At 32.4% G+C, this 22,885-nt stretch overlaps 3 protein-coding genes across 11 annotated transcripts; 2 read left to right on the top strand and 1 right to left on the bottom strand.

Moving 5' to 3' along the window:
- Nucleotides 1-2,003: 2,003 nt before the first annotated feature.
- Nucleotides 2,004-11,582, top strand: LOC112736354 (ABC transporter B family member 19). Its single transcript, XM_029291876.2, has 9 exons — nucleotides 2,004-3,066; nucleotides 3,204-3,258; nucleotides 3,590-3,765; nucleotides 4,711-4,875; nucleotides 5,793-6,088; nucleotides 7,723-8,039; nucleotides 8,640-8,863; nucleotides 9,087-11,000; nucleotides 11,076-11,582. Exons 1-9 carry the CDS (start codon nucleotides 2,092-2,094, stop codon nucleotides 11,421-11,423), a joined length of 4,470 nt encoding a protein of 1,489 aa, XP_029147709.2. The 5' UTR covers nucleotides 2,004-2,091; the 3' UTR covers nucleotides 11,424-11,582.
- A 2,778-nt stretch (nucleotides 11,583-14,360) lies between these two features.
- LOC112736355 (transcription factor E2FB) lies at nucleotides 14,361-19,591 on the top strand. Of its 9 annotated transcripts, none has more exons than XM_025785766.3 (15): nucleotides 14,401-14,850; nucleotides 15,266-15,396; nucleotides 15,877-16,066; nucleotides 16,199-16,258; nucleotides 16,416-16,501; nucleotides 16,591-16,679; nucleotides 16,770-16,824; nucleotides 17,109-17,161; nucleotides 17,255-17,305; nucleotides 17,409-17,457; nucleotides 17,555-17,620; nucleotides 17,701-17,777; nucleotides 17,968-18,187; nucleotides 18,442-18,508; nucleotides 18,979-19,591. In XM_025785766.3, exons 3-15 carry the CDS (start codon nucleotides 15,946-15,948, stop codon nucleotides 19,110-19,112), a joined length of 1,128 nt encoding a protein of 375 aa, XP_025641551.1. In that variant the 5' UTR covers nucleotides 14,401-14,850; nucleotides 15,266-15,396; nucleotides 15,877-15,945; the 3' UTR covers nucleotides 19,113-19,591. The 9 variants fall into 9 exon arrangements, with proteins under 9 accessions (XP_025641547.1, XP_029147190.1, XP_025641551.1 ...); XM_072210989.1 differs by lacking the exon at nucleotides 14,401-14,850 and adding an exon at nucleotides 15,070-15,167; XM_025785762.3 differs by lacking the exon at nucleotides 15,266-15,396 and having other exon boundaries at nucleotides 14,361-14,850.
- Nucleotides 19,592-19,652: 61 nt separating this feature from the next.
- LOC112736356 (uncharacterized) lies at nucleotides 19,653-21,983 on the bottom strand. The gene is made up of 3 exons (XM_025785769.2): nucleotides 21,516-21,983; nucleotides 20,767-20,955; nucleotides 19,653-19,989 (listed from the first exon to the last, which is right to left on the bottom strand). The coding sequence occupies exons 1-3, from the start codon at nucleotides 21,744-21,746 to the stop codon at nucleotides 19,831-19,833; spliced, it is 579 nt and encodes a 192-aa protein (XP_025641554.1). The 5' UTR covers nucleotides 21,747-21,983; the 3' UTR covers nucleotides 19,653-19,830.
- Between the last annotated feature and the right edge of the window lie 902 nt (nucleotides 21,984-22,885).

A 22,885-nucleotide genomic window follows, 5' to 3' on the forward strand; every position in this document is an offset into this window, starting at 1 on the left:
TTCATTGAATATCGGTCCTAACTTTTTGTTTAATGTATCGCTGATATACAGGGATAAATTAAGAGAGAATCTGAAAGCTGCAAGTTGAAGAACTTGAAGGTAACACATACAAATAGCATGACCTTCGTTTGTTTGGGATTATTGTTTCTCAGGAACTTTTTGCTTCATAGTACTGTATTCTTGGTTAATCGATTTGGACTATATTTTTTTGAAAATATCTTTTATGTTTGTTAGTATATTAATAGGCACAATAATCTATCTTTCCATGAAATTAAATGTGTATAATAATTATAAATACGAGGATAGTCAGAATACTAATTTTGTACGTGCATAGGATTTTTTATGAAAAAAATAATATGCACGAAACCTCTATATCTCTATTATTTGTATAGATAGATAGATAAATATAAATCAATTCATCAAAAGTACTATTCATACATTAAAATCAACCACTAATATACTAATATATTTGTTTATAAATATATGTGTACGACTTTAGTATACACATAGCATAATAAAACATAAATTTATATATTACCAAATTTAAAATAATAAAAAACAAATTTTATTTTATAAAAGTATCAAACGTTTTCTTTCACACACCATAATTTCTATAAAAACTTCCCCCTGTATTTCACTGATCCCTTTATCGTACTTTTTCAAATCCGTTGCTTCCATTTTTAATTACTAACATTACTTGAATTATTGTATTCAATTTCGTGAAATATAATTATCTTGAGAGTTACTATTTTCAACCTAATTATCATAGATGGATCGAAAAGTACTTAATCAATAATTTTAAATTTTTTTAAATTAAGAGCGCAAATAACTAAGTGGCTGAAATTTGAGCATTTATTTGTTAATAATTTTGGTTAACGCAAGGCCGGCTTATGCTCGTGGGCGGCATTCAAAGGTGTGAGGCCGGCTAACGTAAGCTCATCTTATTATTAATTTGGAGCTTTGGAGTTGGGACTGAAATGACCTGTGTGTTTGTAAATAACTATGTCATATAATTTAGTGATATACAAAGACTTGACTATGTGCTCCACACGAAGAAATTAGTAAACAAATATACAAGATATATTCATTGAATATCGATCCTAATTTTTTGTTTAATGTATCGCTGATATACCGGGATAAATTAAGGGAGAATCTGAAAGCTGCAAGTTGAAGAACTTGAAGGTAACACATACAAATAGCATGACCTTCGTTGTTAGGGATTATTGTTTCTCAGGAACTTTTTGCTTCATAGTACTGTATTCTTGGTTAATCGATTTGGACTATATTTTTTTGAAAATATCTTTTATGTTTGTTAGTATATTAACAGGCACAATAATCTATTTTTCCATGAAATTAAATGTGTATAATAATTATAAATACGAGGATAGTCAGAATAGTAAATTTGTAGGTGCATAGGATTTTTTATGAAAAAAATAATATGCAAGAAACCTCTATATCTCTATTATTTGTATAGATAGATAGATAAATATAAATCAATTCATCAAAAGTACTATTCATACATTAAAATCAACCACTAATATACTAATATATTTATTTATAAATATATGTGTACGATTTTAGTATACACATAGCACAGTAAAATATATATTTATATATTACCAAACTTAAAATAATAAAAAACAAATTTTATTTTATAAAATTATCAAACGTTTTCTATTATCAAACATTTTCTTTCACACACCATAATTTCTATTTGAAAAAGTATAGGGAGTCAATCGTGTATTTGTATAACGTGTATAATAAGAGTTTAGGAATATTCAATTCAGTAGAATATCAGATGTTTATTATCCTGGTACCCGGATAGACGGGATAGTTATTCTGGATAATATAAATGTATTGTGTTTGAGAAATTAGTAATATTTTATTCTGAATGTTCATTTTTTAACTCATATTGAGTAAAAAAAAGTCCATTATATACATTGTACAAGTTCCCTAGCGGATTTCTTTTTATTTTTCTTACCAAGAGTCATAAGAGTTTTGTTGTCTTTCTTTTTCAACATTTTATTCTATATCTTTTTCCATCAGACTAAACACGAAACATCAAGAGCAACTCCCTAGCTATAGCCAACCATGACTGATGCTTCATTTGAGAGTGAGACGGAGTATTACACCCCAAACCATCACAAACGATACTATCCAACACCAGTAAGCCATCACAACGTCTTTGGCTCGGAGTCTTTCACAATGTCCACCTCTCAAACTCAACGCAAAGCCGCCAGCTCTAGAAGAGTTCGCCCCAACAGAATTCCCACGACGCCTTTCGCTTCGGATGATGATCATTCGTGGCAAGGAGAGGTTTCTTGGAAGTTCGAGGCCAGGGGATGGCAAGAGTACAGCGCACGCATGGGCTCTGTTCTGAATCTATGGCCAGTCGACTCCCCATTTGAACACAGCCGCGTGTTTCGTCAGTCGGCCAATGACTACTTCCTTTCACAAACTAGTCGATTCAAAGGCCACTCAGGCTCAACTTATCATAATGAGCATTCCGTCTACGGAAGAGTTGAGCTCCAGAGCTATGTTGCCGGGGACAGTGACCTTAGCGAGTCTCGTGGTTTCTCTAAAACAAAGGTCATAAAAGAAAGAGATAGCATAATAAGAAACAAGACTAGTCCGTTGGCCAAAGAAGACGAGCTCAGTTGGATAGACTATAGCATCTCTGATAAAGAAATTGGTGGGTATCACGCTGAATTCTCTTATACTAAACATGACCACCGTGGCAAGCATGGCGACAGTTACAGACTACCATCAGCCGTAGATAAATTCGGTACCCCGAGTTATGGTGTTGACAAGGTTACAGGGTATGAGTATGATGAAGAGGGCGAGGAGGAATTGGATGAGGAAGATGCAGGGCCTCCAAAGACAATTGGGTTGTTTCGGCTATTTAGGTATGCAACAAAGTGGGATTGGGTTCTTGTACTTGTAGGTTGTTTAGGTGCTTTCATAGATGGAGGCTCACTTCCTTTTTATTCTTATCTTTTTGGAGAATTGGTCAATAAGATTTCACAAAATGGGAATAATAAGCAAATGATGGAGGATGTAGAGAAGGTACTATAAATTCTTTCTTTAATTTCCTTGTTATTTATCTTGCTCTCTATGCTGAATTCAAATGTTTGTATATTGAATACGTGAATCTATACTGTACTCTCATTTTCTTTCTCTTCCTTTAAATTTTAATTTCTCAGATATGCATATATATGACCGGGTTGGCTGCAGTTGTTTCGGTTGGAGCATATTTGCGTAAGGATACTAAGGATATTAATACTTAATTAGTCAAATATTAATTTTTCGTTTTCCATTATTATCTGACTTTCAACATAATTTGCTTAGCAATTGATGTTGAGTAGTAATAACTAATAACTCCACTTAAAAATAGTTATACATTTTAAATTGCATATTTCATTTTTAATAATTATTTATTTTAATATTTTAACAATATTTTTGATTTTTTATTATACTCATAATTAAATTGACAATAAAAAATAATTATATATTTTAAATTTATTTTCTTAACTGATGTTTTTAACTGATGTTTTTTTTTACAATAATGGATTAATCATACAATTGACAGAGATCGCATGTTGGAGGTTAGTGGGCGAGAGATCTGCTCAAAGAATGAGGACGGAGTATTTAAGAGCAGTTCTTCGACAGGATATTAGTTTTTTTGATACACAGATCAACACTGGTGATATTATGCATGGAATAGCCAGTGATGTTGCACAAATCCAAGAAGTTATGGGAGAGAAGGTTAATACTAACAACTGATACCTGCATTGCATATAATGATATAAATATATATTTCTGATTTAAACCGAAGTCGGCAAGTCGCCTTCTAAAGAAAACAAACAGAACTGAAGTAGCTAGTTGTCTTTTTTTTTTTTTTCTATTTAGTTAATATATATTATGTTGAAAGAGTTTACTTGTCTAGGACAAAATAATAGTTTAGATGCCTGATTTTTTTTAAGCCGATTAAAGGTCTGATGAGATGATAGTATGCACGTAAGTAAAAATAAGTGAGATTTTATTTGAAAGAACTTTATTTTATGAAAAAGTCGGCCAGCAAATTTTGTGATTTTTAGCTATCAATGATATTTTTAATGGTGTGAGATTGCATCTAATAGTGTAGAATCATTCAATTTTCTTTTAATGGTTAAGTGCTGGCCAGAATTTAGCAAAAGTGCTAGCCCGTAGTACTCCTTTCATTTTATTTCCTATAAAACATATTACTTTTGTATTTGTTTTAAAATCTCAACATTTAATTTTTAAGAATAATTTATTTTCAAAAAATATATCACCAAAATTTGAATTATTTATTCCCATCTCAAAAGGTGGTATTTAATTAAGAATAATATATACTCAATTATTTGACCTACACACTCAGGTATCTTAATTAAGTGGTTTTTCAAAATGAGAAAAAATTGAACTAATCCAGTAGGTTTGATCCACACACTTAAGTAAAATTAAAAGTTTATTGGATTTATGATTTTTTTTGTAAACTGGACTAACTTGATAGCCGGTTAACCCAGCTGTGCTCGGTTTGATCCAAACGCAGAACCATGTTTTGTTTCCTTAAAAATAAAACATCTAAACAAATAATGTATTGGCCTTCATGCATCAAAATCTTTCTTTGGAAATGAGTCTTATCGATCTTCATTATCTTCTTTTGTTTTTTCTATGTATTGACCGCTGCAGATGGCTCACTTTGTTCATCATATATTTACATTTATATGTGGCTACATAGTTGGATTTAGAAGATCGTGGAGAGTCTCTTTGGTGGTATTCTCAGTCACCCCATTAACAATGTTTTGTGGTATAGTCTACAAAGCAATTTATGGTGGTCTAACAGCAAAAGAAGAAGTAAGATAAAAGCTTTAATAAATTTTTAGTTCCTGTAAAATACATAGAATTTGCTTCCATTTTAGCTAGGCAGTGATGTACACATTTGTTTTTGGTTTTTGGCAACCATGTTTAAATGTGATCTATATTCTATAATAGTTTAGCTCAACGAACCCCCATCAACCCTCCCGTCAACATGTTAAGAATAGAGATAAAAAACTAAATGTTAGATAGCAAGAAGTTGATGTAGCAGCTGCTATAAATAGAACGTTGTTAGTGTAATTAGTCATCATTTCTCAGCTCCTCTGCTCCTCAGATTGTTCTTCCCCTCATTCTTTCAATTCTGTTTTGTTCTTCTTCAGTGACAAAGAACACCAGTTTCAACACAACAGTCGTGCCACCACAACACCCAAAACACATGCACTGCCACCAACCCCTCTTTGATTTGCCTTATTGCCACCATTGAAGTACTAATCGAGCTTAAATCCAATGCCTATAAGCCTTTTCTCCAACAACCTCGCACTCCAAAATTTGGACCCTCTCCAACCTCAGCCCTAATCCCAAAACCTCCACAACCACCGTTAAAGTGGGATGGGACATGGATAAAAACATATAGTAAATATGACAAGTGATCTCAATCCCGATTTACGTTCTGAGTTCTGACGAACATGTCACCACTTATCTAAACTTAAGATAAAAGCATAATAATAAATATTATCTACTCTACATAATGATAATTGAAACAAACAATTTTTTGTTCTTAAAAATGTCCTCCATCATATATATTTATGAATAAAAAGATTTTGTATTTTTAATCTCTATTTAATAAATAAAATTATGAATTACTATGCATTAATTCACTAATAATCTAGTATTAATGCATAATTTGATGTTATGTCTAAACATTTTCTTCTTTTTTTTTTATTTTTTCCGCCCAGGCTTCTTACAGGAAAGCTGGTGTTATTGCGGAACAAACGATCAGTTCAATTAGGACAGTGTTTTCTTTTGTTGCGGAAAGGCAATTGGCAGCAAAATATGCTCAATTACTACAAAAATCAGCCCCAATAGGCGCAAAAATTGGTTTTGCCAAGGGTGCAGGCATGGGCATTATCTATTTAGTAACATATTCGACATGGGCCTTGGCATTTTGGTATGGCTCCATCTTAATTGCCACGAACAAACTTGATGGGGGTGCAGCTATTGCTTGTTTCTTTGGTGTCAATGTAGGAGGAAGGTGCAGATTCCCTCTCATCTATATCATACCTGTCCATGTTTTTATTTTTTAAGCAAATGCTTTGTTGATTTTTAGCATTGGGATTGACAGAATATATTTTTGGGTGCATTTGCGAAAATAAATGAGAGGTTTTGAAGGGGAAGGGGCCAAGGGGGAGGAAAGAAAAGTAAAAAGAAGCATTGAGATTCTTAAACATTCTTTTTTCAGGAGTTTAAAATAAATTTGAAAGAGAAGCTTGGAGGGTTTATTGTATATTTTTACAATTTTATTTTTTACTATAATATTATTATTTAAAAGAATAAATGATAATACAATAATTTATTATTTGAAACAATAAATAATTTAAATTTGAACCTAATAAAATCCTCCAATTTTAAAAAAAAAAAAAAAAAAAACTTGAAAACGATGAGTTTGGGTGGTTTTTGAAAAAAAATAAAATAAAATTCAAAATCTTCACCCTCCTAATAATAAATTCATGAACAATGTTTAATCCTTCAAAACCTTTTTCACCCCTTGGAAATCAAACTCATGAACATACTTTTATAGTGCAGTATTTTGTTCTGTTTTTTACTTTTATTATTATTGTTATTATTATAAACAAATAGTAAAAATAATCTATCATTCTGCATGTATGCTTATATAACAATACAAATTGACCACATATTTATATTTATAATCAAACTTTATAAATAATATATCAAGCTAGATTTATGTTTATGATAAAAAAAAAAAATATGAATAAAATTATAAGAATGCTGTAATGGTTGAATATTTGAAAAGCTTAATTATGCTGTTGTGAAAAAAATTTATTATTCTGCTATGAAAATTTTCAATATTTTGTTATGAAAATTTTAGTATCATATTAGTTCATTTTTAAAGAAGATCAATCACAGTTGCTTGACAGTTTAAGATGAGCACCGAAAGAAAATCAGAAAAAGAATGGTAATGAGCAAAAGAAAGAAGAAAAACTTTTTTGTGATTCTAAGAACTAAACCCTGAATTCAAAAGACTTCAAATTTAGTATAGAATTGTTGAGAATTAATACACCCACATTATAAGTTCTGTCTTTGAAAACTTAAAAGACTCCTTTTCAAATAGAGTCTGCAATATACATATGAAAGTTAACTAAGTAAGAATCTAATTACTCTTGTTTCACTCTTTTTTAAAACAAATCTTGTTCTATTATATTTGTATCTTCAATAATTTTTTATTTAAAAAAAATAAATATAAATATACATAAATATATAATGTTTAATTCAGTGATTAATTATTAACTGTGATCATAGAACAATTTTAGAAAACCAGCAATACAACCAATATATTTACATACCATTTTTCATATATTAGTTTTTAAAAATATTATATACAACTAAAAAAAATCAGTCATAATGTATTTGCATATATTTATGTATGTTGTATTATATTGTCTTTTAAAATATATTTTATATGTGTATTTGTCATTAATTAGACAATTTTATAAGTATTATATTTGACATTTTTTTATTTATCACGATTAAAACATATAAAATTTTATATGAAAAAATCGGTTCCCTTCTTAAATATATAAGTGGACTTTGTGGACTTTCATGGTATAGTTATACTCTCTAAAGTTTGTTCGTTTATTTGATTGCTAGAGGTCTAGCATTGGCGCTGTCATATTTTGCACAATTTGCACAAGGTACTGTTGCAGCAAGTCGTGTATTCTCTGTTATAGACAGAATTCCTGAGATTGATCCATATAGCCCTGACGGAAGGAAGCTTACTGTTGTCCGTGGTAGAATTGAGTTAAAAAATGTTAGTTTTGCATACCCATCTCGTCCTGATTCTCTGATACTTCATTCCCTTAATTTAGTATTTTCATCGACAAAAACTTTGGCACTGGTTGGTGCTAGTGGAGGGGGCAAGTCGACTATATTTGCTCTGATAGAGCGGTTCTATGACCCTATTGAAGGTAAGCTAGCATATCTCAAAAATACCATTATAAATTCCATCTTTTCTAGTTTAATTTTTAAATATATAATTCAAGAGATGTATATTTTTCAATTTCTTAAACTATATATTGTCAGCTAAAAAAAAAATTTTTTTTATCTTATCTACAATACATTTTAAAAATTATATTCAAATTTCTTTAAATAATTTTAAAATATTTTCAATTATGTTACATATATATTAAAAATTACAAAAATGCTATTTGTACACTAAAATCAGTCACCAATATATTTGTGTATAAATACATGTTTGATTTAATTTATTTTCAATGTGTATTTATATTCCAACATGTATTTTGTACTGATGGCTGTTTGATGTACACATAGCATTACTCGAAAAATTAATCATCATATAAACTATATATATATGTAAAAATAGGTATAAATATACACAAATATATGCATATTAACTTTATGGTTAATTTTTTGTATATACATGATATTTTCAAATACTTTTATGTTAAAAGAAAATTACATAAACCTTACACGCACTCTAAATATCTTGCGAAAAACCTACCTAGGGAAATTTATCATTGTGCTTTCTTTCAATGTTATCCTTGTAGGGACGATAACCTTGGACGGCCATGATTTGAGGACGTTGCAAGTCAAGTGGCTAAGAGGTCAAATTGGGATGGTTGGTCAAGAGCCAATCCTCTTTGCAACCTCCATACTAGAAAACGTTATGATGGGGAAAGATAATGTCACTAAGGAGGAGGCAATTGCTGCTTGCATTGCTGCAGATGCTCACAATTTCATATCTAACTTACCACTTGGCTATGACACTCAGGTCCAAAGAATTTTCATACTCATGAATTCATTATCCAAATAGTATACACAAAAGACATATATAAGTAGATTAAAGTACTTGTCTCCAAAAAAATTTAAGCAGTGGCAACTTAACCTTTGAAAGATTGAAATGCTTGTGGTAATTTAGTCCTCAAATAAAATTAAAATTTTGGTACTCTATATACTTTGTCCAAAGAAGTTAGAAAGTAGCGTATCTTATGCAGGTCGGAGATAGGGGCACAAAACTATCAGGTGGTCAAAAGCAGAGAATCGCACTGGCTCGAGCAATAATCAAAGATCCTAAAATCCTTCTTTTAGACGAACCTACCAGCGCTCTTGATGCTGAGTCAGAGTCTGCAGTCCAACGAGCCATGGACAAGATTTCTGTGGGTCGAACAACCATTGTCATTGCTCATAGGATAGCTACTGTAAAGAATGCTCATGCCATCGTGGTCCTCGAAAATGGTACTGCCATTGAGATGGGTAACCATCTCCAGCTTATAGGGAAAGGGGGAACCTACTATAACCTTGTCAAACTCGCCAGCGAGGCCATATCAAGGCCTCTCTCTAATGAACATGACATGCAAAAATCCAATGACGACTCAATTGCTGATGTATCAAGATATGCAGCAGATATCTCGAGGCCTAAACATTTAAAATACGCTCAGGAGAAAAAAGTAGAGATCGAAGACGAGCCAAACAAAATGCCAAAAAAATTTAGACTTTCTGAGATATTGAAATTGCAAAAGCCAGAGCTTTGGATGCTACTTTTAGGATTCTTTCTGGGTATGTTTGCAGGCGCTTTTCTGTCTCTTTTTCCTTTGGTTTTAGGCATATCTCTTGGGGTATATTTTGATGATGACACTGATAAGATGAAGAGAGATGTTGGACACCTTTGTTTAGCACTTGTTTGTCTTGGATTCGGTTGTATTCTTTCCATGACAGGACAACAAGGATTTTGTGGTTGGGCAGGATCAAAGCTTACACTAAGGGTTAGAAACCTCTTGTTCCAGTCCATCTTGAAACAAGAACTCGGGTGGTTTGATTTTGATAAAAACTCGACTGGAGTGTTAGTGTCAAGGCTCTCCATTGATTGTGTCAGCTTTCGTTCAATACTTGGTGATCGATTCTCAGTCCTTCTTATGGGGTTGAGTTCAGCAGCCGTCGGTCTTGGTGTTTCCTTTGTCATCAATTGGAAACTAACCCTTTTGGCGGCTGCTGTTACTCCCTTTACTCTTGGTGCAAGTTATGTAAGCTTGCTTATAAATATTGGACCACATGTTGATAACAATGCATATGCCAAAGCTAGCAATATTGCTTCTGGTGCAGTATCAAACATAAGAACGGTTACCACGTTTTCTGCCCAGGAAATATTAATTAAGTCCTTTGATCAAGCCTTATCAGAACCTCAAAGGAAATCATTGAAAAGTTCGCACATTCAAGGTCTAACATTTGGGTTCTTTCAAGGTGCCATGTATGGAGCGTACACCTTGGTTCTTTGGTTTGGTGCCAGACTTGTAGATCGTAGCGAAGCGAAGTTGGGAGATGTTTTTAAGATCTTTCTCATTCTTGTTTTGAGCTCATTTTCTGTGGGACAACTAGCTGGTTTAGCACCAGATACTTCTATGGCGGCCACAGCAATCCCTTCTGTTCAAGATATCATAAACCGGAGGCCGCTGATAGGGAACGATAAGTCAATAAGAAGCAAGAAAGTAGAAGATCGATTAAAGTCGCCTTTCAAAATAGAATTCAAAATGGTCACATTTGCATACCCATCTAGGCCTGCAGTTACAGTGCTAAGGGATTTCTCTTTGAAGGTCAAAGGTGGAAGCACCGTGGCCTTGGTAGGACCCAGTGGATCAGGAAAATCAACCATCATATGGTTGATACAGAGGTTCTATGATCCAAATAAAGGAAAAGTGATGCTAAGTGGGGTAGACCTTATGGAAATTGATGTTAAGTGGTTAAGGAGGCAAATGGCTTTAGTGGGTCAAGAACCAGCACTGTTTTCTGGGAGTATAAGGGAGAACATTACCTTTGGGGACCCAAATGCGTCATGGGCTGAAATTGAAGCAGCTGCAAAAGAAGCTTACATCCACAAATTCATTAGTGGCCTTCCTCAAGGTTATGAGACCCAGGTATATCACCAAAACTATTCATTATTTCGATAATGCTTTAACATGATAATTTGATTTCCATCTCCTCTACACTAGGTTGGTCAAAGCGGGGTCCAACTATCAGGTGGCCAAAAACAACGAATTGCAATAGCAAGGGCTATACTGAAGAAATCAAGGGTGGTTCTACTTGATGAAGCAAGCAGTGCTTTGGACTTGGAGTCAGAGAAACACATCCAATATGCCCTTAAGAAAGTTTCCAAGGAAGCAACAACCATCATTGTAGCCCATCGTCTATCGACAATTAGAGAAGCTGACAACATAGTGGTTATGAAAGATGGGGGAGTAGCAGAGTATGGAAGTCATGACACACTCATGACTTCCCATCAAAATGGTCTGTATGCTAGCCTAGTTCGATCTGAGACCGAAGCCAATGCCTTTGCTTGACATATAGCCATTTGTCCAAAATCAATTAGATCCAAATTAGGGGGCTTTAAATTGTTAGGTGTCTTTCGAGTTATATGTGTAATACAGATTTTGTGTTTTGGAAATCAAGACAATCAGTTTGATGAAATCAATAACAAAATTAGATTTTCGGAGAGAAAACTATTCTTATAAATACCAATTTTATTAACGAGTCAAAGTCTCTTTCTGATAATGAAGAAAAAAACGGAAGAAATATAAAACTTTGCAGAATCATAAAACTATTAATATTCTTGCAATGTAAAACATGACAATTATCGAACTAAACAAAACCGATTACACTTTACAGAATTCAAAATGCAGTAAACGATAGAAAACTTCGAAGTAAATGACAATTGAATTTGACAAATTAAAATGAAATAAAAACTATGTCTTTGGAAGAGCATAAACTGCATAAATGTAAAAAAAATGAAATAAGAATGGAAAGAAATCTACAGAAAACTAATTTAAGATCATGACCGTTTCCGCCAAAAAAATGTAAAACTATTTTACCCATACGTCCAATCATATAACGCCCCGTTAGCAAAAGTAACCACCTTTTACATTAACCACGTGAATAGTTATGAGAATAGTTGTGATTGTATTACTGTGTAAAATGTTGTAAAATATTTTACATGGTTAGTATATTAAAATTAAACTCATATATATATATATATATATATAGTATAAAAAAATTTATATTAATAGTTATAAAATTAATTTATTTTAAAATAATTAAATTTTTATTCGAATTATTAATCACAATATTAATATTCTCCATAAATTATATGTAATAGATATTTAAAGGATGAGAAGTGAAAATATATATTAGAAAGATAAGCGGTGAAAATTCGAAACTAAATAAAAAAAAACTAAAAAGTGTACATATACTAATAAATTTTTTATGTGAATAATATTATGAGATTATTTTTTAATATAAATTTATTGTATTCTTTATAATTTTATGAATTTATTTTAATTATATTATTTTTTTATAGAACAGAAAAGTAAAGAGAGAGAGAAAGATAAAGAAAAAGAAAGAGAGAATGAGTTTATTAATTTTAAAGAAAAAGATTTTATGTTAATTGTAATGAAAGAATATCTCGTGATATATTTTGATTTTTTAAATTAGAAAATATAAAATATAAATTATAAGTTATAAGTTATATCTAGAGTAGAAAGGATAAAAAAATAGAGAATGTGAGAGAAATAAATAAGAGTATAAAAAAATAAAATTTATTAATTTAAAAAAAATATTTCATCTCAAATTTAATAAAAAAGTATCATTTAATATATTTTTATTGTTAAATTAGTAATATAATAATATAATTATATTTTAATTTTAATTAATTTTAGTTACAATTAAAGAATGTTATATATATTGCTAAAATAGTAAATTTCAAACATTACACATATTCAAATCCTAACTACCAAAAATAAAATCCTTATTAACAACAACAATAATAACAATAATAACAATAATAATAATAAATATTCTTATCTAAAAAATTTTGATAGTGGGACAAATATATATATATATATATATATATATATAATAATAATAATAATAATAATAATAATAATAATAATAATTTTATAATAAAAATATTATGTGTACATAAAAATTAGTTATTAAATTATTTATTAATCATTATGTATTCGTATATAAATATATGTATTGTTTAATTTATTTTTAATGTGTATTTTTTATTTCAATATATATACACATGTAGTTATTTTCGATGTAAATACAACATGATTAGTTTTTATAATATCTAATTTTACAAATTAAAACACTAAAATAATCATTTATAAATAGGATAAAGTATATTTTTTGTCCTTAAAATTTGACAAAAGTTTTAAAAATATCTCTAAGTTTTATTTTGTTTCAATTTTTTCCCATAAGTTTTTGATTTGCATCAAATATACTCCTGACGGCTAATTTTTCAAAAAATTTAAGATCGATTCAACAACAATTTCATAAGAACAACCCCTCAACACAAGCAAATCAAGCATAATTTTCATGCATTATTGTTATATTGATCTTAAATTTTTGAAAATTTAGCCTTCGAGGGTATATTTGATGCAAATCGAAAACTTTTGGGACAAAATTGAAACAAAATAAAATTTAGGGATATTTTAAAAACTTTTGCCAAACTTCGAGAACAAAAAATATACTTTATCCTTATAAATATCTGTCTTTTTATATAGGATAATGCTACATATTTATATTTTTTTGTTAACCAAGTCCAATCAAATTTGTCTAAGACAACAAAAATCAGTTATGACTAATATTATTTTAAGTTTTATTGTTTAACTTGATTAGACTTAATTCATAAAAAGACTTGGATGTGTAGTATTTTTTTTACATATATATAAGTAAATACTTATTTAGAAATTTACTTCTTATACAATTAGAACTTAGAAGTCAAGTCTTATTGAGATTTATAGTTAAAAAAGTTATTTCAATTAATATAGTTACAGAAAAAAATTAAAATTAATATAAAAAAAGATAAACAACACTTTTTGAGTTGATTTATAAGAAAAAATACAAATTTTATTTAAATTGAGAATTGATCATTCTAATGACATCTAATATGAAATTTTTAAATTGACTATGAAGTACTAAAAGTTGAGTAAAAAATTTTTGTGGGGTCAAATTTAATAATTTAGTGGAGACAAATAAATATTATTATCATATATTACTCAAAAAAATTTCAAATCGTAGTTGGAGCAATTGCTCCCACACTCATATACATACATCTGTCCTGTACATAAATATAAGTTAGAATAATTATTATATAAAAATAATAATTAAAATATTATAGTTATAATATCAAATAACATAGTTAAATATATTAAATTATTTAATAAAATTTCAGATATCGTTTTACATAAAATTAATTACAATTATTTTCGCATAATTCTTTCCATATTTGTGAATTATTGATTTATTGTAAGTGGTTGGTTCCCTCCACATCAAGGTCATCAACAGATAGATAATCAATTATCAATATCCTCACCAAATTCCCTCCCTTACCCTCTCCCTTTCATTCGGATCGCTTGCATGCTTCCTTTCCCTCGTTTTCTGCTCTGTCTTTCTTGTTCTCTCCCGCTATTTTTCCCCCTCAGTTCCCATTTCAGCATTTCCCAAACACGCCCAGATCTCCCCCCATTCCCTTCTTTCCCTCCAAACCTTTCGATCTAGCCGGCCTGGCTGATGTCGGGCACCAGAGCTCCTCCCGCCGCTGCAAGCCCATCGGAGCAGATCATGCGGCGCCAACTTCCGCTCTCCGCCATGAAGCCGCCCTTTGCCGCCTCCGTTGATTACCACCGCTTTGCCCCCGACCACCTCCACCACAACCGCCGAACTGTTGACCACGAACCGGAAGCCATCGTTGTTAACTCTTCCGTGAGTGTTTATCTATTCTAGTAATCCCCCTTCTTGATTTTCCGCACTATCATGATCTGTTTTTGTTTTCTATGATTTCAATTTATGTTTCTTTCTCTAAAAAAATTATTTTGGTAGTTTTTCGTTTTGGTTTTTGGAGTGGGGTTTTTATATGGGTGATGGGTTTTGGAAGGAGGCTTAGGAGATCTCTGTAATTTTAAGGTTTGGATCACCTGTTTAGTTGTTAATTTGGTGGAATTGGTTGCTGATGAGTTAGAAGAGTTGAATTATGGAGTTCATAACGTCAAATGTAGACTTCCTTCCCCCTCTCCCCATGGGTAAGGTCAGCAAGAAATTATCCACTTGTTTGTTCGTTTGGTATTTTTTTTAGTTGATTATGCTATATGAAGTATGAACTTTAGGTCTGATATCTTAGGTTTGAGTGTTTGACAAGTGGCGAACTAGCGAGGTTGCACTTATTGATCATCCAGAAGTCGAGACCATGATGTGATTGTAATATTGGTTAGTCTTACGGGAAGGTAGCAAGGGGCTTGCGAAACAATTCAGGTGTGATAAATGCTTTCTGAATAGCAACATTGATTGTGTATGCTTTTTAATTTTGTGATCTTTTAGGTTGAATGATTTTGATTACCCCAACATTGGCCTTGGAGGTTTCATAATTTATACATTCCTAGGCAAAACCACAAATGGTGATATCTGTTTGCATGTTCTCCGGTTGCATTTCAGTGGGGGTACTTTCATATATCCATATATCTAATAAAGGTAATAATGTGTGAAGTGACAGTGGGAAGAAGAAATGAATTGCACATAAGAATGTGTGATGGATTGACCATTAAATTCTTGTAAATTGGTCAAATGTTCCTGTCTTTTTCTTCAACTTTTCAAATCTCTATCTTCAGTTTCAAGTTGAAATGATATTACGGTGCATGGTTGTTAATTGTGTATGATAATGTAGTCTAAGGGTTCTAACTTATTCTGCACATTATATTTTCTATTGGTTGCAATTATGATACACGTACATTTCAGCAATTGAAGCGGAAGAGTAACACAACAGATTTTGAAGTTGATTCTGGTGATAGGGTGAATCATGTATCCATGGGAGCAGCTAATAATCCTTTTCAGACCCCTAAATCTGGAAAAATAGGGAAGGGTGGCAAATCCTCCAGGCTTACCAAATGCAACAGATCTGGACCTCAAACCCCAGGTCCAAATATTGGTGAAATTTTCTCTTCTAGACTTTGTATTCTTGGCTTCTTTATTCATGTATTTAGCGTGCAACATCTTTTCCTTTTCTAGCTAATTTTGGCTTGAAAAACCTTTTGAGATATTTTTCCTGTAATTTTATTAGGATCTCCTTCAGGAAATAATCTCACTCCTGTTGGCCCATGTCGCTATGACAGCTCTTTAGGTATTATTACTTTGCTATTATTTTAATTAATTCATTTTATTTTTATCGTGGTATTGTTATTCGATTCCCTATATGCTTTACTGTTGGAAATGAAATTTATTTGTATATATTCTTCTAATAATCCTTTAGTCTTTTTTTTTGGAAAAAAAAAATCCAGGTCTGTTGACAAAGAAGTTCATCAATTTGATCAAGCAAGCAGAGGATGGTATTCTTGATTTGAATAAAGCTGCTGACACATTAGAGGTTTACAACCCCTCCCCCCCTCTTTTTTTCTCATCTTAAGACTGCTTGCTGTGAATTTAGATTATTTGATGGCGCTTTTGTGTATACAGGTACAGAAGAGGAGAATATATGACATAACAAATGTTCTCGAAGGGATTGGCCTTATAGAAAAGAAACTAAAAAACAGAATTCAATGGAAGTAAGCATGCTTTCTATATGTCTGTCAATGATGGAAATTTTTTAGTCTCAGTGTTGAAATCTTTGGCTAACTTCTTTGATGATTTTCCAGAGGACTTGATGTTTCAAGACCAGGAGAGCCTGAAGATAGTTTTTCTAGTTTACAGGTTAGGAATGATTCAATTCAATGCTTGAAAGATATAAAGACTGAGAATAAGTTATATTATTATTTATCATCAACAAGTTTCTTATTTTCATGGCAAAGCTAGTTTATATATTTTTGGTTAAAAGAAATGTGTGAAGCTTCTGACTTGAATTTCAGTAATCGAGTAGTCTGCTATGCAATGGGATATAAGGATTGCATTCAGATTTATATACTTTGTTCAATATATAAGACTTCAAATGTAAATTTGACAAAAATTGTTGGCGTTGATTTGTTTCATACCTCCAGGCAGAAGTTGAAAACCTTACCATGAAGGAGTGCCGGTTAGATGAACAAATAAGGTTTGGGAACCATGCCTTTATTAATTATTCTTTGAATACTTCGATTGTTTGTTTGAAATATATTAACTTAGTTTAAGATTTTGAATTTCACAGGGAGATGCAAGAAAGACTAAGTGACCTTAGTGAAAATGAAAATAGTGAAAAGTAATATTTACTTTCCAGATATTGCGGGCCTTTTGCCGTGTTTTATGTTTATGTTCATAACTTTATTTGATGCATTCTCGTCCACCTATTTCCACCATCATAGATTGCTTTTCGTCACTGAGGAAGATATAAAGAACTTGCCCTGCTTCCAGGTTTGTTTCTTCATCAATGTGTTAATAAACACTTTTAGATCGAAACTCCATTTCCATGTTTTGACTGAGGACTTTCTTATCTATCATATCCTGCCAGAATGAAACCTTGATGGCAATTAAAGCTCCACATGGCACCACTCTGGAGGTTTCAGATCCTGATGAGGTACTTTGACAGGGCATGCATATAAGTTATTAATATCTCGTGCTTCTTTTGTCACGTAAACTTTTTCCATTTTCTATCAGGCTGTTGATTATCCCCAGAGGAGATACAGGATAGTCCTGAGAAGCACAATGGGCCCAATAGATGTTTACCTTGTTAGGTATGCTTACTTTTCTAGAATTCTAGCGGTGTTTCTAAAGCATTTACCTCAAGGGTCATTTTGCTATTGTCATGGCAAGGTCAGATGACAATGCCAGATGAAGCAGTGCTACTTGATTGCATGTTTTAAAATTGACATTCTTGACCTTTCCTTCTTCTTCTTCTTCTTCTTCTTTAAACTACGGTTCTAGTCAGTTTGAGGGGAAGTTTGAGGAGATTAATGGTGCAGATGTTGCACCCAAATTTCAACCGACTCCAGAATTTAAAAACCATCAACCAACTGTGGTTGTAGAGGATAACGGGAAAGACATTGCAGTGCAGGGACAAGATGGTCAAATACCTAGTTCTGATTTTACTTCTACACAAGACTTTGTGAGTGGGATCGTGAAAATTGTTCCTTCAGATGTTGATGTAAGTATCACTTTAAAACATCTGACATGATTGGTTAATGGATTTGCAAAAAATAATTCTGGAACCATAAGGCGGGAGAATTCCTAATTCTGGAAGACGTTTAACTTTCAATGTTTCACACAAAGTCACAAATCAATCCGGCATGTTACTTTGCTGTACGCATGAAGTTGTTAGTATTTAGTATTGTTTCTGATAAGATATGAATGCAGAAGCCTCGGAGCTCAATTAAAACATTCTTCTCTCCCTCTTTGCAGAGCGATGCTGACTACTGGCTTTTATCAGATGCTGATGTTAGCATAACAGACATGTGGAGAACAGAATGTATGCTCTCTGGACACTGCAGCCTCCATTTCATTATATTTTATATGGAAGGGAAGGGGTTTGGGAGTACAGTTATTTTAAATTATTTCCTCTGTTTCAAAAGAAAAGCGCAGACACACAGACATTAAGGGTGTATCTGCAAGTTCAGATCATGGAGGGGGGAGGGAAGAGAGGCTTAAAATAGGTCAACTGTCGTCCATTTTATTCTTTAAGCCTCTTTTGCTCCTTCCCATTCCACTCAACCTCATCTTGATCTTTCTCAATGAAAAAGCAAAATGAGTAAATATGGTGATTTAATCACCACAATTAGATTAAGGATCTTCTTGAGAAAGTAAAATTAATACTTTTATCTTAGGAATGGGATTATATTTTGAAACTTTAAAATGTTTGAAATTTGAAGCATTTATTGAAACTGAAAGCGTAAGAAAAAGCAATCTGATCTTGTTTTGATATCCTTGATGCATTTACAGCTGGTGTCGAATGGAATGAACTGGGTACTCTTCAAGATGATTTTTGTACAACTCGCGAGCATGCTATAACTCTAACACATACTTCGGATGTAAATGAAGCATCTACTGCAGCATCAAACCCTGCTGGGGGTTGAAGCCTCAAAAGGATATACTGTGAATCTAAAGGGACTGTGTTCTTTGTTTCCGTTGTGAACCTATGACATCCAGCTATCTCTATCCTCTTCAACATGGCCCTGGAAGTTGGATTGTAGGTTCCAATGAAGATTTTTCTAAGCTTCTCTCCAAGTTCATCCCAGGAATTGAGTTCATAGAGGCTCATTGTACAGTTAATATTAAATATTCTAGACGGCCATGTTCAACAAAACAAGAAAAGAGGTCATGAGGCGTTTCCAAAACCCACCCTTGTATATTATTTATTGTAAGCATTGATTAGGCGTGTAAATGGCTTTGTATCGTCTAATGTTTGGTTAGCAATATAATCACACTCCGAGGTACAGATTCAAATGTAACCCTGCTCTCAAATCTATCCATTTATGTAAGTTTCAGTCCGTGTGCTGTAGTCAGCACATTGGCAGTGACCGTAACCAGTGATTAATTAGTGAGTTATAACAAATTAGCAATTGTAGGTAGGATGCAATCTTGCGAGTGTCCAGTGAAAAAAGAATGTTCATATGTTTATCATTTAAATTAATTTCTATTGCCATTGATAATAACAAGAAGAATGTACATGCCTTTAAGGGTGAAGGCAGGATACACATTTAGTCATTTAACAATCGGAATGATAATATTACCAATAGAGCAGCATATTTCAAGTTGACGGGTATCCTAAGGTACCCAGATTACAACAAGCAGCTATTTATCTTTATCAAATTTCTTTCCAATCCAACCAGCCACAACCGGGGTAAGAGCTACGGTAGGAGGGAACCTAATTGGAGAAGCAGCTTTGTGCGCTGCATACGCCAAAGCAAAAGTGCCAACTTTCTCCCCAGTCTCATCAGCTGAGATTCCTAACTGAAAAATGAATACATATAAATGGAGAGAAAATTACATAAACACGTCTGTTATCTACCATTTGATAAGAGTTTCAACGGGGCGGTATTTAACAATGAGTATTGTAATGGATAATGAATAAATCGAACCATAAATAAAATCAAGTATAAATCAGGACTGGATCCTCTCAATTTTTTTTAATAATTGAGAGAATAAAGTGTGATCTCTCACCATTAATTTTATAAGTGGGATCAAGAAAAAACATGAGAAAGAATAATGAAAGATTAGAGATCATACTTTATTTTCTCAATTTTTTTTAACAATTGAGAGGATCCGTTTCCGTATAAATCTAGGAGACTGATTTTGTCATTACCAAGTCTAAAACGGATTATATCTCTATTTCACAAGATTCTTTTTTAAGAGGATAATAATAATTTTTTTTTACAATACATTAAAAATGTTACATAGCCGGTCCCAAGCCCGGATAAAGGAGGAGGGTTGTGTTAGGTCTTCGGCAACCAACATAAAAATATAGCCGAACCCCCATGACATTAAAAATGTAAAAATATTTATCTTTTCAATAACTTTCAATAAAATATTCCTTTTGATATCCTTAAAATGTGCCCTTAAACACATGTTAGCAAATTTCTAGATAATTTTAGAAAAATAATATTTGTATCACTTTTTATACACCCTCTTGTATATTTTATTTTATAATATAAACGACATTTTTTATTTTCTCTATTTCTGAATCATTCTTTAATACCAAAAATAAAAGTCATGGGCTAAGCATTGCACCTTCTGCAGCAAGAATTGGACATCAATTCCAGCACTAATTAGTGCATAACATAGAGCGAAAGAGATCAATGAGAGAGTAATGGAGGTGGCAAGGTATGCCCCACCATACTTCGCAAGCAACTCCTTGGCTTGATCACCCTTGGATTTCTGTTCAGCGTTACCCTTCCCATCTTCCTTTGAGCTGAAAATCTGGTATAAAGGGGCATAAAAATTTTATTTTGGACAGAAGAGAAAGTAAATTATTCAATTAATTGCTGAACATTCCTTGAAGATAAGCACAACCCCTTAATTTACTCCCCCAAAATGGAGAAAAATAAATGGAAAGAAAACCAACAATGCAAAGATGAAAAACACGTAAGCAGAAATTGGAAAATGACTTCAAAATTCTTTGATGAGTTATCACTTACATTTTTTCTTCCTCCCCTTTTTATATTTTGTGGTAAAGCAACATTTATGATGACAAATAAGCAGCATATCAAGAAAGCAACCGCAATTCAATTAGACTAGCAAACTTAGCCATTTTCCATCACTGGTTCAAGATTGTATTTTCCTTAAAAATATTTCTGTTCCCCACAACATTTTTAGCAAAATCATATCCCAATCCTAATTGTGCTTATTTTTCCAATAAAAAGAACAACAATGTACACACTTGACACTTTGCAGTATTGCAGTTAAGCTTACCAGCAATCGGACATGAAAAGCAAGAAATCACACCAAAATTAAGATTTTAGAAGAAAGAAAATGGACACCTTCCACAAACCAGCTTCAAGGCCATACTTTTTTGTGACTTCCTCAGCTGAAGATGATGATTGGTTCTTGATTTCCTCTGTTTTCTCTTTAGCACTAACTCTGAACCCTCTCACATGGGATTTAGATTTCAATGAGTGAAACGAAAAAGCATGCCATCTAAACCTGCTCTTCTCCCCCCAGCTCAGTATAGGAGAACAAGGTGACAATGGAATTAGAAGTGATGTGGTCATTGTTCTTGGCCCCTATAGCAGAATCTTATGTACCTACTGATCAAACAATCATATGTTGGTGTTTAAAATTGGAAGAAGAGAAAAGAAAAGAAATTGCTGGATATCTCTCAGACGGAATGTTTTTCTGTGAGCTCCCTTAAACCAATAAAGTATACTCAAGTAGATAGTGGTGGATGATACGGATAGGACAAAATAATCACAAATATATCCAATCAAAAAAATATCCTTTTGGGTCAGACATTGGGGTCATACAAAATAATCATATGATAATGTCCGCACGCACATATCCACGGGAAAACTGTTTGTATTCATGCCATTGATATGGGCTTTCATAGCCCAAGGAAAAACGCAGCGAGGCTTAGGCCAAAAATTTATAGTCTGGAAAAAGACATGCAGCTCTACCAGCACTACCAACTCCTGTTCCATCATGACCCAAAAATAAAAACTCCTGTTACATCGACCCAAAAAGGAAAAGATCTAGCGTCACTATTTTAATCTGGCACTTTATCCATTTTTCCTGAAAGCCCATCCAGCTCCTAATGAAACAAAAATATCAAAACGGTTGGATCGGATGTTTTTTTTATTGGGTGACTCGTTATCTTTTGGAAGTAATTGTTAGGGCAGTATTCACTCCTAATTATAATTAATTTATTAAAATATAATATAATGCAAATACAAATAAAAATTTAGTCACATTATAAACCATTTTGTAATGCACATTAAACATTCAAGTTTAAATCACAATATATTATAACTCAACAATTAGAAACCACATACTTTAAGCTTGACAATTTATAAAATTTCAAATTTCAGTGATTTTATAAAATTTTTAAATTAAATAATAAAAGAAAAAATTTTAAAAATTACCTGACAAAGAAGAAGACCTCTACAAGAGTGCCACTGAAAGAGGTAGCTGGAAGAAGAGCTGAGAGAATGAGAGGCTTGGAGCTCGAATGCTAGAAAGGGAAAGCTGAGAGAGACAGGTAGAAGATCGAAGAGAAGATATATCAGATCTTAAGTGGGAGATTAGGAGAGTGCCACTGACTGACGCAAAGAACAACGCCGCCGCCGCAAGTACTTTAAAAGAATGGGAGGCTACACAAAAGAACGTCGTCGAACTTCAGGCTACGACTGAATTA

The sequence above is a fragment of the Arachis hypogaea genome, chromosome 13 (genome assembly GCF_003086295.3).
Source record: "Arachis hypogaea cultivar Tifrunner chromosome 13, arahy.Tifrunner.gnm2.J5K5, whole genome shotgun sequence".
NCBI lineage: Eukaryota > Viridiplantae > Streptophyta > Magnoliopsida > Fabales > Fabaceae > Arachis > Arachis hypogaea.

Excerpts from the sequence above, each read along its gene's own strand:
- LOC112736354 (XM_029291876.2), top strand. The coding sequence starts at position 2,092 with ATGACTGATGCTTCATTTGAGAGTGAGACGGAGTATTACACCCCAAAC. Across the intron at positions 3,067-3,203 it reads TGATGGAGGATGTAGAGAAG|ATATGCATATATATGACCGG; the intron begins GTACTATAAATT and ends TTAATTTCTCAG. Across the intron at positions 6,089-7,722 it reads GGTGTCAATGTAGGAGGAAG|AGGTCTAGCATTGGCGCTGT; the intron begins GTGCAGATTCCC and ends TTTGATTGCTAG.
- LOC112736355 (XM_025785762.3), top strand. The coding sequence starts at position 14,659 with ATGTCGGGCACCAGAGCTCCTCCCGCCGCTGCAAGCCCATCGGAGCAG. Across the intron at positions 16,259-16,415 it reads TCGCTATGACAGCTCTTTAG|GTCTGTTGACAAAGAAGTTC; the intron begins GTATTATTACTT and ends AAAAAAATCCAG. Across the intron at positions 18,188-18,441 it reads TTGTTCCTTCAGATGTTGAT|AGCGATGCTGACTACTGGCT; the intron begins GTAAGTATCACT and ends CCCTCTTTGCAG.
- LOC112736356 (XM_025785769.2), bottom strand. The coding sequence starts at position 21,746 with ATGACCACATCACTTCTAATTCCATTGTCACCTTGTTCTCCTATACTG. Across the intron at positions 20,956-21,515 it reads TTGAAGCTGGTTTGTGGAAG|ATTTTCAGCTCAAAGGAAGA; the intron begins GTGTCCATTTTC and ends CCTTTATACCAG. Across the intron at positions 19,990-20,766 it reads TCCAATTCTTGCTGCAGAAG|TTAGGAATCTCAGCTGATGA; the intron begins GTGCAATGCTTA and ends TTCATTTTTCAG.